Source organism: Thermobia domestica, chromosome 11 (assembly GCF_964235325.1).
Source record: "Thermobia domestica chromosome 11, izTheDome1.hap1.1, whole genome shotgun sequence".
Taxonomy (NCBI): Eukaryota; Metazoa; Arthropoda; class Insecta; order Zygentoma; family Lepismatidae; genus Thermobia; species Thermobia domestica.
Genome location: NC_137464.1, coordinates 97,691,531 through 97,708,066, shown reverse-complemented (window position 1 = coordinate 97,708,066; position 16,536 = coordinate 97,691,531). Strand labels below are relative to the sequence as shown.

At 35.0% G+C, this 16,536-nt stretch overlaps 1 protein-coding gene across 1 annotated transcript in view; it reads left to right on the top strand.

Moving 5' to 3' along the window:
- LOC145664306 (solute carrier family 12 member 7-like) overlaps window positions 1–16,063 on the top strand; it is a 394,685-nt gene extending 378,622 nt beyond the window's left edge. The window contains exons 19-20 of the mRNA XM_081730851.1: window positions 3,937–4,070; window positions 15,733–16,063. Of these exons, the coding sequence (XP_081586977.1) occupies window positions 3,937–4,070; window positions 15,733–15,836 (238 nt within the window). The 3' untranslated portion in view covers window positions 15,837–16,063. The remainder of the gene's footprint in view (window positions 1–3,936; window positions 4,071–15,732) is intronic.
- Window positions 16,064–16,536: the final 473 nt, after the last annotated feature.

The window sequence follows — 16,536 nt, the reverse complement described above, 5'->3', positions numbered from 1 at the left end:
GAAACGAAATTCATTTCTTTAATAGTAAATGCGACTGGTATTATGAACACAGTTGACTCTGAATCCTTATCCAAAGCTATTGAAAACCAAGAAAATATTCGTAAATACGAGTCTACGAAAAGAAACTAATTTTATATTAATAAGAGGAAGAAAAAAACAATTGTAAATATTGCACCCTCATCAATAGAAAAATAACATACCAGGGCAGTCCAAAAGTTCCCGGAATGTTATTGTATTTTTGGCGTTTGTGATGCAACCACAGTGACTCTTGTACAGCACAGTCCTTAGGTTGTCTTATTATGAATTTGATAAATGTGAACAGGTCATAACAAGCAGTATACGAGGTGATTTTGAGATTAACGTCCCTTTCAGCAGCGAGGTCCGTAACAGCACAAAATGTGCTAGGCATGTGTCATTTAGGTGTCCCAGCTACTTTTTAGGTACCCGACACTTGGCACATATGATTTTCATGTGCTAAGTATGTACTTAAGCTACCTACAGTTTTAGGTCCTTGTTAATCCTAATTGATATTTGCAACTATGTACCACAAACATAGCATTTATATACCTGGCTCAGTTTCGCATTCTAACAGTCATTTGTTTTTATGTCGTCACTTGGGAATATATATGTCATGTTCTAGGTACGTCCTTTAGGTATAATACATACTGTTTCAGATACCCTAACTTCACAGGCTGTGCTGGGCATGCGCCATTTAGGTATTCTAAATTCATCTTCCACACTTGATGCATTTGTTGCTTTTTTTTTCTAAGCGATTGTGTACTATAAGCAACAAACACATCAACTTTATTAGATGGCAACTGTTGCCGATCATTTGAAAGTGTATATGGAAGAACCAGGAAATAAAGTAAATAGACACTCGGCATTTTGTTATAAAATTACATGGCGAGCAGATTGTATCTGATTCCAAACGGTTATCGTCGAATATTCGCGGTTAAAGGAGCACTCTGATTTGCTAAATTTGAAAGAACTCAATTACTTCTTCCTCTACAAGCGACGTTCTCTCCATCGCTTCCGTGGCCAAGTCGGAAGAGCACGCGGCTAGTAATCCAAAGGTTGGTGGTTCGCGCCTTCCCTAGGGTACACTCTTTTTATTGTTTAAAGTGTTTTTAGACTCACCTTAATGTAAACACATTACGCATATAGGCGATTTAACATGTTTTGGGGGAGTAATTTTGTGTTTCATTGACGCTTACGGTATGGGAAACATACTAGGCAAGTTCCCCAGGTATATGTCAGGCATGTGCCTAGGGAGGACATAGGCTGTGACTATCACTTGTCAACCATGTGATTTCTCTCTCAGAGGTACAGGTACATAAGGCACATACTGGACACATTCCCATGTATCTGAGGGAACATCATAGGCATATGCCTGCTATGTAATTGTTCTGTTAGGGGCTATATGAGACGGGACCTACTGATTAACATGGAATTCAAACCACATTAGCTTCCGCCGGGATCGAACCACATGAGCAGTGCCGTGCCGTGAAAAATCAGTGCTCGGGGCGACAGTATACGACGGCGGCCCCGTACATAAATTCCAAGTAATTTTTCTTTTTTTTTACCGAGTTTTGCGACCCCCTACTACGGCGCTTGGGGCCTTCCCCCCACAGCACGGTACTGCATATGAGCTCCCGTCGGAAATCGAACCCGGGTCTCGCACGCCAAAGGCGCGTACGCTAACCGCTTAGACATGAGTGAGCTGAGGCAGTATACGAGTACGGTAGTGTAGATGAACAAAGAAGTGCGTGGTGATTAGTAGTGGTGATTAGTAGTGATTATTGTGGTAGTTGGCACAATATCGCAGTTCAAGCAACGCGCAAAGTTCATATGTAGTTGAGTTCAAGTTCATTTGTAAATTGAAAAAAAAAATGCTTCAAAGACTTTGATAGCCTTAAAACAGTTTATGATGACAATGCTTTAAGGAAAAATTGGCCTCAAATTAGCTCATTTCGACACCGTAGAAGACGATCCAAACCAAACGTGATGGCTGAACTACAAACGATACCAAAAGAAGACTTTCGTCTGTGTTTCCAGCAATGTCACGAGAAGTTAAGTAAGTGTGTGTGTTCCGGAGAAACCTACTTTGAAGGTGATTAAGTATGTAAAGGGTCAGGGGGAATAACGCTTTCAGTCCATTTAATGAAATTTTTCAGAAGAGGAAAATAACAAGTTATTCATTAAATAACCATTGTAATTACATTGTTAGAAAAATAGTTTTAAGTTTATATCATGGTAAATATTGTATAACGGGTTACAACTAAAAATCTGCACAAAATGTGAGATAAGATAAAAGCAAACAAACGACAAATGGAAACTATGTTTTAACGTTTATTTACAGTACATACATAGGCAGAAAAGAAAATGCTAATGACACATTGCAAATGGTCCGTGATCAGCTACAGTCCGCAAACGTGTTGGAATAGACGCACAGGCTGTTTGGACGCCAGTTGGGTCAATTTCTTTTAAACATTTGCGTATTTTTCTTTGAAGCTGCTGAACAGTTTTTGCCTTCCAATTATGTTTGTACACCTTGTCACTCAATCGTCCAAAAAAAATCTTCGATTGGGCGGCACTGGGGCAAGTTAGTTGGATTTTTGGTTTTGGACACAAAAGGGATGTTTTGGGACATGAGGTACTCCTGAGCCTTTCTCGCATAATGAGAGCTGGCTTTGTCAGGCCAGAAAATAAAATTATTCTCAGAATGATATTTTCGTATAAAGGGAACTAAGATCTTTTGAAGACATTGCTTCACGTACACATCTTGATTGATTGCTAACCCACTAGGCTTGAAATAAGGCTGCGAAACACCTTTGTCCGATACAACTAAATAAAGCATCACTTTGCTTTCAAATTTCTGCTTGCCTTTATATTTTATATTAGAAGGGGTGTTTTGCATGTCTGAGGAATAATAAATGTCATTTCCGGGCATTTGGGGTTTAGAAAGGCTAAAGTAACTTTCATCATCCAAAACAAACGATTTTCCTTTGCAATTTCTGACCATCCAACGACAATTTGATTTCACAGTTTTTATTTGCGTGTCTGTGTAAGATGGAGCTTTTTCCTTTTTGCATGCTTTGATTCCCATTGATTTTAATGTTTTAGATATGTATTGTTGTGAACACTTAAATGTTTTTTGCTGCGTCTTTCTGACTAATGTTGTCTTTCTTGTCAAACATCTTTTTCAGTCTTTGTTTATTTTTATTCGTCATAATTGCTGCCTTTCGACCACTTCCTGCTTTTCTTTCTATTGTTCCGGATTTAAGTATCGCATAAATTGTTCTTTTTGGCACACCTTCAGCAGCAAAGTGTTTCACAAAATATGATTTCCCAATTCGTGATGTTTTTCGTGGAAATTTACAATGCGTGCACGGAGGGCTTCTTCTTTTGACGCCATTTTCTCCCAGTTACTTCGCATCTGAAGGAAAGCAAGCATAGTGTGAATTAGACAAAGAGTGTACAATCAACATACCAAAGAATAGCGATGACTGTGTCAATAGGTTTTATTTTATGACTCCGCACATTTTGTGCAGATTTTTAGTTTTAACCCGTTATATGTAAAGAAAAACTTGTTTTTACAGCAAATTAGAAAATTGGTGTTGGAGATATCGATTATTTTTGGACTGAAAGCGTTCTTCCCCTGGCCCTTCATGTACTTATATTGTGGCAGGCAATAAAGAGCTGCAACAAAATACCTGGAACTTTTTGACTGTCCTGGTATTTCATAAGCTAACATTGTTGGTACGATTCTAACATTCTTTTCTTGCAGAATATGCCTAGATCTTTATATTTAATAAGCAATAGAAGCTATTAAATTCTGATACATTATTTATGATTATATTTCGCATTAAGAGTTGCTTATTATTATGTATTATTTACTATTTTATAATTACCATTTTGTTGATAATTTTCTTTCAGTGATGAAGTAAAACGAATGCATACGGCATTGAAGTTGAACCAAGTAATATTAGAAAAATCTCAGAAAGCCGACTTAATAATAATCCATTTACCAACTCCTCCCAAAGAAACCAACATAGAAAAAGATGCACATTGTATCCTTTCCTGTTACTTATGCGAGTTCGTCTTCTAATTAGATAATAATTCATTTGTTTAAATTAAGGAAAAATACGTAAAATTATAGAAATCGCACGATTTTCATCTAATAGAGTACCAAATGGCTTAAATACTATGTTGCCACTTGTCTTGGATATTTGGTCATAAATATAACGAGAAAACTACTACAGCATCCAAAGGGGTCAATCACGTTGGCAGATCGTCTCCTAGACGGCAAGTTAGAGACATGGAATACACGTTTCTTACATATACTACTAGTACTTTTATCGATAGCTTTTGTGGCTTGTTCAATGCATAAAAGAATCAATTCAACTTTCGGTCATTTCGGATATATTTTATCCTTAAGATCTCTCTCTATATAGCTCCTTTCAGAGCTAAAAGATTCATATTCAGATTTTGTAAATAACTTTTACAATGTAAAAAGAAGAAAAAACTTTCCGCACAAACTGTATGTGTATTTTACTCGTGAATTGATTACCTTGTGCCCTGAACACTCCGTATATAACATGCTATAATTATTAATTAAGTGTGATGTGATACTGAATAGCATGGAACTCAGCGTTTGAAGTGGCCCAGAAAGCTAAGGGAATAGCCCTTACATATTTCTTTAATTTCTGTTTATACCAGGGCATAATTTTGCACAATTGGAAAGAATTTAAAAAAAAAAAAAAACTTTTAAAGCAAAAATATTGTCCAACTTCCAAAAAGCACTAGAAAGCAGAGAATAGTTTGAAAAGCGCTTAAAAAGGAGAATAGAAATTTTAAAAAGATCTAAAACTTTTCTGTTACCAATAGAAATGTTGAAGTCTGTGCCCAAACAAATTATTGCCTAATATGAAATTATGGTATCAATAGCAATCTCATTAGATTGGTTTGGCTTGACACGCACTTTATTACATTGTATATATATATATATATATATATATATATATATATATATATATATATATATATATATATATATATATATATATAAGTAACGTTTTAAAGTTTTATAAATTATTTCTTCTTAGCGCTTTTAAAATTACTTTTTGCATTCTAGAGGTTTTTTAATAGGTCAATATTTTCTATAATGTTTTTATTTTCTGCTTGTTTGGTTAATTGAGGAGCTTCAAATCTTTCACGCTTTTTGACTCAAAAAGCGCTATGCCTATCGTGTTGTTCGGAACAGAACGCACTATTTGATAACACTAGTTAACAAATTTAAACTTTTTGTTTGTTACATGAGAAAAATCACCTGATCTTAAAGGAACTTTTTGCGCTGAATTCGAATATGCACTCGGTTTCTCTCCATCACGTACAGTTTTCCCGTAACAGAGGGATTTTCGGGAAATTCCCTCAAAAATTTCCCTTTTTCAGATATTTTATTCCCCTAGCTCCTGTCCCCTTACATATAGTAACATAGAAATTATACCTAAGTATACCTTGATTTATATTTAATAAACCCTAAAAGTTTCGTAAAAATCGCTTTGTTCTTTCTAGAGAAATAAACATATTTGTATGTATACTGTGTGCACTGTTTATTGCACCTGATAGTAATGCTTTCAGATCTCCTGAGTTGGGGTAAAAACGATTTGCTGACTCTGATGATGATCATGACCTTGATGAACCATCGACATCAACATGTACATCCAAGGATCCAACGTTCATCCCTGACTGTGTTCGCGAGCCACATTTCATCCGGCAATGTGAACTTAATGACCTAGTCCGTGATTTGCACCTGACAAAACAAGAGGCGGAACTTCTGCGATCAAGGCTCCAGCAGTGGAACTTATTGGATGCAGAAACGAACATATCAGTGTACAGGAAAAGGCATGTTCAATTTTCAAGCTATTTCTCAATGCAAGATAATGTGTGCGTATGTACGGATATAAATGGGTTGATGGCGGAGCTAGGAATTCCTTACGTTCCAGAAGAATGGAGGTTATTTATCGACGCGTCAAAGGTCAGCCTTAAAGCTGTCCTTTTACATAATGGAAATAAAAAAACCTTCTATACCACTTGCGCACTCAGTGAAGATTAAGGAATCCTATGACACCATGTCAATTTTGCTAAATCTTATAAATTACAAGGACCATTGTTGGCAAATATGTTGTGATCTCAAGGTAGTTGGTATTTTATTAGGACTGCAGTGCAGTTACACGAAGTACCAATGTTTTTTATGTTTATGGGATAGCCGAGCTGATGACAAACATTATGAAGTGAAGGAATGGGAACCTAGAGTGAATTACGTACCTGGAGAATGCAACGTCAAATACGCTCCTTTGGTAGATCCTAATAAGATATTACTACCGCCACTTCATATCAAGTTAGGACTTATGAAAAACTTTGTCAAAGCCATGGACACATCTGGTGAAGGTTTCAAGTATTTGCGAGATAAGTTCCCTAACCTGAGTGATGCTAAGATTTCAGCGGGAGTGTTTATTGGTCCCCAAATTAGGAAATTAATGCTTGATGATAGCTTTGACAGCAAGTTAAACAGTGCTGAGCTAGCTGCCTGGACAGCATTTAAGTGTGTTGTGCGCAACTTTCTGGGCAATAACAAAGCTGAGAGTTACACAGAAATCGTACAGGACATGATACAGAAATACAAAGAGTTGGGTTGTAGGATGTCTTTAAAAATCCACTTTTTGCACTCCCACCTCAGCTTCTTTCCTGCTAACCTAGGTGCTCTCGGCGACGAACAGGGGGAAAGATTCCACCAAGATATAATGGCAATGGAGAAAAGGTACCAGGGACGATGGGATCCTTCAATGATGGGGGACTATTGTTGGGGTCTTGTTAGAGAATGCAACATTTCTTACAAAAGAAGGAAGTAGTGTACGTTTTTGTAACCCAATGGAAGTTTCATATATTGTGATAGTTTTGATTGTCTTTTCATGACCTTTTGGTACATTTGTATTATTGTTTATTGTAAATTGTCACACTTGTAAATTATATTGTATTATATTTTATATATGTGTTTGTGGTAATAAAGCAAAACGTTTTACCTCAACTTAAGAGATCTGAAAGCATTACTATAAGGTGCAATAAGCAGTACACACAGTATACATACAAACATATTTATTTCTCTAGAAAGAATAAAGCGATTATTACGAAACTTGGAGGGTTTGTTAAATATGAATCAAAGTATACTTAGGTATAATTTCTATGTTAGTATATGCAAGGGGACAAGATCTTGGGGTGTAAAATAAACGAAAAGGGAAATTTTTGAGGGATTTTCCCGAAAATCCCTCTGTTACGGGAAAATCGTACGTGATGGAGAGAAACCGAGTGCATATTCGAATTCACATCAGGTATTTCCTTTTATGTAACAAAACCTTTGTTAACTAGTGTAATGCAGAAAAATGTAATCACATCAGCTCACAAGTTGTTTTGCGTGTTGTCAGTATGAATGACTCTACTGTGGTTAGGAATTTTCTTGACATCATTTGGCGTCTGTATGGCGATAGTTTAACGCTTCTACAAAATCCATTCGATCTTTTGCGACGGTCCTGTGGTCAAAATGAAAACACATATGTTGTGTACATGACTTAATCTGTGGTTGCTGCTAAGATCTCTTTCTTCTCAAGAATATTACTATGCACTTTCCAGTGTGAGGCTGTTCCTATCTCCTTGCCGACCGATTGTTTGGAGTGTTAGAAAAGTATTTCGAAAACATTCCGAAATTTTGAATCCTGATAGTTACACTCCATTGTACCGCGAAATTGGGACTGAAAGTTCTAGGCGTCGACTGGCATTTGAGGGATGTGAAAGTATTAGGCAATTCCCTACAAAAAAGAAAAAAAAAATTACAGGTAACAGTGACATGAAACGTGTGTTCCTGAATAAGGCTTTGCACCAACGACGTTCCGGAGTTGTTTTCAAAATGAAACCAACGTACAATTTTGACGATCCTTCTAAGCAGTATGTGTCACCACTGAAGCGACTGATAATGGTTGCCAGCGTACCAGACAGCGGCGCAAATCTGTCTTCAACATTGGAGGGGACAAGTAAGACCTTTCTTTTTTTGTTTTGTTAAGGAATGCTCAAAGTATTTGTGAAGTTGAAAAGCAATCCTGTGGAAGATCAGGAAGCAGAGTTGTCTTCAACATTGGGAGGCGGGCAGATTTGAAGTTTATTCTGGGGGGACATCAATTTCATTCACAGGCGGTGCCAGGATTTTGGTAACGTGGGTGCAGGCTAGGATAGGACAACATTGTTGCCAGAACGCTCTGCACTATTGAGCCTTAAGATCTAAGTAATCCCTAAGGTTTACTCAAAAAAATGTAGAAAAACACGATATGATAGCAAGTAACTTATGACAAACTTAAGTTACTCAAATATATCCAAAAATAGGAAACAAGAAATATACAAAATCTGAAAGAGGAAATCTGAAAATCGAAGTTAATGTGGGTACGGCTGCACCCACTGTGTCGCCGCCTATGGTTTCATCTCACTTTCCTTTCAGGCAATCGGACACATTTTTTTCTTCAAAAAACACATTTCAAATCAGATTATTGTGGGGACAGTCCCCCCCCCAGTTCCAAGATTGGAGGGTACATGTCCCCCTCATCCTCCCCGGGATTTGAGCCAGTGGTACCAGATGCCCCAGCACTACCCCTAGAAAGTCGGATCACCGATGCAAAGAAAGCTGTCGTTGCAAATCTTCTAAGAAAACGATTCGGAGATCAGTGGAGACGTGAATCTGTGCAGCAGTTTTATATTGACGCACTGGATGCACAGCCTGTACATTGTACTGAAAACGAAAGTGTGTCCGAATGCGACTGCTTGAAAGAAGAAATAAAATAAAATATGCTCAAATGTATTTTTGTATTTCTTTTATGAAGTCTCATATATAGGTCTATCATTTTCGGTATGTTTGCATCAAAATGCACTTTGTCCAAAATGCTTTTAACAACAACTCGGCTATTATTAAAAAACTGATTTTTGTAATCATGTCAACTCAACTTATAATACTTTAATTTACATATAACATTAACAGTTTATGTTATGTCCGTGACAGTTTCTGAGCTATTAGTTTTTCTGCTCTCCTGATTTTTTTCTTTTTTTTATGGATTCAATGCTTTTTGTTTTGGAGCTCTTCAATTCTCATCTGGTAAATTCTCATTTTTTTTAAATACAAGTTGTTCTGTGCGTTATGGAATTAAACGTGAACATAGTACCACTCGGTTACGTTTTATAACGAAATACGTAAAAAAAAAAAAAAAAAAAAAAGCTTTGATGCAGCAATGATGGTTTTCATGAGACTCATAAATTACATCATATAGGTAGTTTCTAATTTTATTAGTTTGTTCATATTGAAAAATTATATGAGGAGCGTTTTTTCAAAACTCGATAGAGCACAACTTTTGAGATCGGAGGTATATATGGGAATGTATGCTTTTTATGCTACCTATCGAGCTGTGAAATGAGAATTGGCAAATCTCGATATGTGTCGTATGTATAGCATACTGAATCATGAGCGTTTTGTCAGAGCTAGATAGTGTTCATGAACAGCAATTTCTCAAAACTCGATACAGCACATAGCTGAACACTGCAGAATCATGCAATCTCGTGGAGTTGTCAAAGTTCTAACAGGAACAGGCAAATCAAAACACTGAAGAAGATTTCTCAGAAGGTTCTGAAAGCAAAGTTGTCATTTCAAATGGTAATACAACGTGTCATATCCTACAGAAGTATGTACTGGTAGTGTAAGTATGCAGTACACTTACATTGGGTTACCTGTAGAGGTTTGTTTTCAAATCTGGTATTGAAACATGCCACAAAGAAATGTCTACAGAAGATGAACATGGAGAAGAAGAAGGACGTAAAGAAACTCTTACACTTTTTCGAAATGCCGGAAGAAGCAAGAGGATTTTATGAAGATGTTCTCAGAGACTGCTAACTACAACGTAAATGTATGCTTCATTACTAACTATTGTAAACACTTTGTATTCTTACATTCTGGTGTTGTTTTTTGAAATTTTCCATAATGTCTATTGTTTTTTCATTCGTGTAACCATGTAGAAGTCAGTGGCGGCTGGTGGATTGTGGTTTCGGGTGTTGCAGTACGAACGATAAGAGACAGAAGATATAAAGTTGACTTATTGACTACTCAGCATAACTTTAGATGCAAATGCTATGTGACATGTTAAATTAAATAAAATTCTGTTTTTAAAAAATAATAAATGCAGAACATTTTATCCGATTAGTCACCTTATTTAATTAGTAAGTCCATTCTCCTCTCTTTGATTGGAGCAAACCTGTCTAATACATGCTGGTTGAACTCTGGTATTGTTATTGTCAGGTCATTTTCGATGGAAAGCATAACCAATGGTGATAACCTTTCTTGGGACATTCAATTCCTTGAAAGTGTCAATTCTTTCTCATGTGGAAAAAACTTTTCGTCTTTTGCTGACACTATAGGTACAGTTAATATTAATTTCAGAAGCTTTGCAAATTAACTAAATATTTTTTTTCTAGATTATTGCAAACGATTCATTCTAGCAAACTCAGTCCCTGACAGTGATCCGAATTCTTCTTCAGCGTTGACTGAAGAGAGTTCGTAACAGAGATTATGTTATTAAAAAAATGTGCATTGAACACACTTTATTCACAGTTTACCCAGGAAAACTTAAAATAAATTGAGGAAATGTATTTGGCGCAAACAACACTACTACCATAAGATATCATGTAAATTTAAACTGGATTTTCTTTTTTCGAACACTCTCCTGAATTGCCCTTTGCTTGTTTCGTCTAAGCCTTAATTGCAAATTTTTCCTCAGTTGAAAGCTGGTCAATGTTTTTGTAAGTTATTTACAGAAGTCATGGTATACAATTCATTCAGAGTTTGTAGGTTATTTACAGAATTAAAGCACACACAATAAAATTAAACATAATAATTAAAAACCAAACCAGATTATACAAAAGAGGTACTGGTATATGAATTGCGAATGTCACATATTCATACATCAACACACACACACATGTGCGTAAAAGAAAAAACTACATTCCAAATCATCCGTCTTGGTTGTTACGCAATGCACGATGAACACAATATACTTCCACATGAGGCGAAACAACGCTTACCAATGTGATATGTTGTGGAAAGTAAACCTCGAAACCCGCCAGATGAAGGATCAGCATGTAACAGAAGCCAAAAATCAAAGAACATCAAAACAAACAACACTGCCAGTTTTACACCCAGAAATGTTAACTGGAAGGGGTCCAAAGTATTTGAGGGAGGTCCAATACGTCTACATAATATGGAACCTGTCTTATACTGCACCCGAAAAGACGATAAGTAATTCTTACTTACTGTCACCTATATTTTTAGAAAAAATGATAGAACGATTATTTTTATAAGAAAAGAAGAGTTCATGATGAGGCGTAAAATAAAATATTTAGCCTACATCAATCGTTTCTCTGTTAAACAAGTATAGTTCGTTAAGAAAGTCTACAAATGTTAGTCAAGTTTCGAAATTTTTGGGAGGTCCGGACCCGGTGGACCCACTCGTGGCTACACCCCTGAGCATTGCTAACTAGTCCCAAATTCAATGTGGCGTTCCCCATCATACAGTTTTATCAAGAGTATAAAATATACTTATTTTATAATAGAAATATGTATATACTAAAATACTATCCACAGAAGGGGGGAGCGATTCTACATACTGACTTATTAATATTTGAATCACAAATTACTGTAGAAGAAGCTTTCATTATCAATATAAGCCAAGAATTAACTTGTAAATGCGGGTCTACTTTCATTTGTTTTCTCATCTACTATAGTTCATTCAAGGAACGTTCAGTACCTGATGTAAACAAATACACGTGGTGATTGTTTCATTTTATTGGTTAAAGAGCCTTGCCGCATCCATGCGGCAGAAGAAAATAGTCCATTGTCAAGTAAGCTGTTTTTCAATGTTTTCGTTGCTTATGAGGCTCATTACCAGAAATACAATTTACTCACAGTAAAGTAACAGAAACAACACTCTATCTAAGAACTAAATTTAATTAATGCAATAAAAGAGAATACGCATGCGTAGAAACTGGGTTTGGCCCATCTTATGCGCGAATCACAGTTTACAATATGGCTGCGTACAGGGAATATGCAAAACGCCGACAGGGTACAAGCACGTGCTTCTCGTAAGAAGCGGTGACCGGTAGCCAATCATCCAATGACTGGCGGAGTAATACCATTCTACAATGTTTACATCAGGATCAGAAGGTTCGTTGAATGAACTTTAGATATTTTTTCTTATTTTGTAATTCTGCAATCACTTTTTTTAATTGTCATTATATTGATTTGCTTCAGTATGGTCCTGTAATTTAAAAATATGAATGCATAAAAACAAATTCCATTTGTTAATTGCTAGTGAAAAAAAAAAACAGAAATCTTATTTAGCGCAAAAAACCTTCTCGTTCACTGGAAACCGTGCTGTGTTGCAGAAGCTCTGCAACGACCAGTCCCTTTAACTCCTGAGATAGGGGAAAGGAGACTTAACATTTGCTCCAATTGTCGCGCTGAAGGAATCTGGTCGTTGTATGCTCGCTGCAACACAATATAAATTAGAGACTCTGTGACGGATTATTTTTCGCTTTTTAAAACGGATTAACGGAACGGACAGTTACGGAAGTAAAAAAAATATGTTATTTAAAGTGTATATATGCGAGTATTAAAAAGTATTTTTTCTGTTCTTTACCACTATTGATAATAATATTTTTTTCTTGAAATACTTTGGTCGTTGCGCAACACTGCAACACTAACATTAGCCGCCACTGGTAGAAGTAACCCTTTAAACTGTACACAAAACTAACTAAATAAACAAAATACTAATCAAAACTAAATAAAGAATATATCATGACGATATAAACAGTATAACACTATAAAACAATAATACTAGAAGCAAATTCAGGTTCAGTCACATTCCTATGTTTCCTGTCCATGTACTCTATCGAGTTTTGAAAAAAAACTGCATTTTTTAAGTAGCCAATTTGATGACAAATATTTGTATTCCCTAGGAGATTCACGTTGTCTGTACTCGTCCCAGGATAATAACTAGTATTACCTACAATTACGTTTCTTTAATGAAAGCTTATGTACAATAATAACAAAAATGCAATTCCTGTAAAAATGATATTTTGTGCTCTATCGAGTTTTGAAAAAATGCTCCTCATATGATCTATGTTACCCATCTCCTCTCCACACCAGCAACCAGGAGTTTATTTTAATTAATTTTAAAAAGTTGAGGCGATGTTAATTCCGTGTGTAGTCTAAACCTCATTAATTGTACAATTTAATTCTTTTCTGATTTTTTTTTTAAATTTTCTCTCATGGTTTTGTTTCATGTGTATTAGATATATCCCAATAAAATTTCATCGAATCTATTTTGTTTTTCATGTTTGCTTTCGAACAACGATAGAAAAATAGAAATTATGGTGATCCTAAAAAATTTGATTCTAGATTTCAGCGAATTTATACGTTTCGTGGTCTTTATAAGCCGAAAAAAAGATTTTGGATGTCTGTCCTTTCTGTTCTTCCGTCCATCCGTTCGTTCTGGTGTAAACATGTTCATTCATCTAGAGGCTATACTGCTCAACATATCGGGATCAAAAGGTTTTTATAGGATTTTTTTATTTTTATAGGATTTAATAGGATTTTTTAAAATGTTCTTCCTATCCTCAAAAATAAGCTAGTTTACTGAAGGGTGAAAACCAAATTTTGTAATTTCCTCCAAAGCGGCTCTTACGATTTTGTTTATATTTCATAAACTGATGTTCCATTAACAACCCTATAATATGATATAGGTCGTTTTTCTTTTAAAAAAATCCACAAGGGGAAGTTTATTCTAGGGATGATTTTTTTCTCAAACGATTTTGTCAGAAATGACTTTGTAGATTTTGTTAATAATTCATAAATAAATATTTCATTAACAATCTGACAATATAGCATAACTTATTTGTCCTGAAAAAATCACAAGGTGTAATTTATTCCTCGACGTGTTTTTTGAATGATATTCTAAAAAAAAAAAAAAAACTTCGGGCAATTTTGTTTATATTTCATTTAAAAAGTATGTCATTAATAACCTGACAATATAGCATATCTCATTTGCCCTGAAAAGATCAAAAGGGGTAGTTTATTTCTTGGAGGTAAGTTTTCTTCGGACGATTTTCTCAAAAGGGACTCCAGTGATTTTGTTCATATTTCATAAACAACACTTAATATAACATAGTCATTTGTCATTTAAGAATCCGCAAACGGTAGTTTACTTTTGGGGTTGAGTTTTCTTTCAACAAAGTTTTCCGGGAACATAATTATGTTCGTATTTCGTTCGTAAATAAATGCTGCAGCATAACATGATTTAGTTTAAGAAATTGGAACGTGGAAGTTTAGTGAAATGGTTCATGCCTTTTATTCTTTATTCAATTGCATGAGAGTATCCAATTTTGATTTTATGATTGGGTAAAAGTTTCCCGCTGCTAATTTGGTTTATATCCCTTCTAAAGCTGCCAGACTAGAAGCTATGTCCGCTTTTCAAATTATGTTATTGTGCACCTTAGTCTGGATAAATTTTATATCTACTACATTTTTCATCAATTGTGTTAATAAACTCCAGTATGTTTAGTTGTAACCATGTTTGTTTGTTTGTTTGTTTGTTTTCAGTTATTATTGAAAGGGTTTTCGCTAATACTTGAAGAAAATACGCTAAAGGCGTCTGAGATGTACAAGTTTATTGCAACCTGTCTGATTTTAGAAGTTTCTGTCCCAGAAATTGTCATGTAAGATGGAAGCTTCTACTTTAAAGTAGTTTGCAATTTGCTGTTCTTGGATGTATACCCCTGCTCCTACTAAAATATTATTTTTGGAATCATCCGTAAATAATAAGACATATTGATTTGGTAACTCTCACCATATTTGATTTTGCCATCTTGCTGGGATCATTTCGTTCGATAGGTCTTTTATGTCTACCGATAGATGTGAAGGAGTGATCGGTGTTTCGGTAGTTAATGAACTATTATGGGATACATTTAAAAAAAAAACATGGCAAGAGTGGATATTTTACAATTTTGCTTTTGAGTGCTGTGGTGAGGAAAAGCTTCGTAAATCCATGGAGGTCTATGTAATATGGTGTACTTTCTTTTTCTTGTAATATTTTCAATTTGTTAAATTGACCTCTTTTCATTTTCTGCTCCTAAAGCATAATTTTGAACTTGTTTTATCTGTTGTTGGCAACAATTGTAGAGTAACAACAACAATTTAAACAATGTTATTGAGACATAAAATTTGGAGAGTTTTCCATTATTCAGGTGAACACAATGCTTTTAATATTTAGTCACTATGTAAATATGCGCGTAGTACAATAGCATGATCATGAAAATAATTTCGGGAAATATCTCAAAATGTTGAAGTTAATTCTAAAAGTGTTTAAAACAAAATAGATGGATATGGTTAATTTTGATAAATATGGAATTAAAAAAACTATAATGGAATACTGGGTTGAACTTACTTGAATGATAAAAGTAATATGATACTTATTCCTGGAAGAATTAAACAGAAATTAAGTTATAAAGAAACCCTTAATACTACATAATGAGTAAGAATAGTTATTTCTCTTATATAAATATGATTTTTTTGAACATCCTTAACCATATTTCAAGATATGGAGTTCTTAGAAGTATTAACTGAAGGCATGTTGAGAGTTCTAATGTTGAGAGGCTGTGGTACTGAAATATGTTCAGAATGTCCAGAAAATGAGAAATAATAGTTTGGCGTATGTACGTACGTATTTTCTAGACTAGGGATATTCGTTTCTCTCAGTTACCATGACTAAATACATGGCGTACTGATTATAAAATTGGATCCACGTGACACGTATTCTATGCACAGAACGAAATAAGTTTCATTTACGATAATTTTAGAATTATTGGTTCAATATCCTGTTGTTCTATTAACAATTTTATATTGAGAATAAATCTATATTTGAATTTCTGTGCTTGTTTTATTACAGTCTGTATTTAAGTTTAATAATTAGAGATCGAAATGAGATGCTGTGTGCCGCTATATGTACCGAATTTGCTTTCTGAGAAAGCGTACTGACACTGAAACGTACAGTACATACAAGTATAAACTTGAATTTTTACATTTGCGTTTAATTTAATACATTGGTATAGTAGTATTTCTACGGTTCCACTGATGACGTCATCACCTCCTATGTCTGGACGCAGGACGGTCTGAAACCATACGTAATGTCTTCTACAATGTATCTGGACTTGAAAAACAAAAACAAAAAAACGGACGAAAAAGCTCAAATAGAAGAGAAATAACGCAATGTACCATGAAAACTACGTATCGTACAAAATGTACGATAAGATACGCAAAGGGTTAATTTTCTGTTGCTTACAATCATTTGAATCTTCTGTAGTTTTACATAGCACAAAAGAAAAGACCAGTTTCACAAGTAA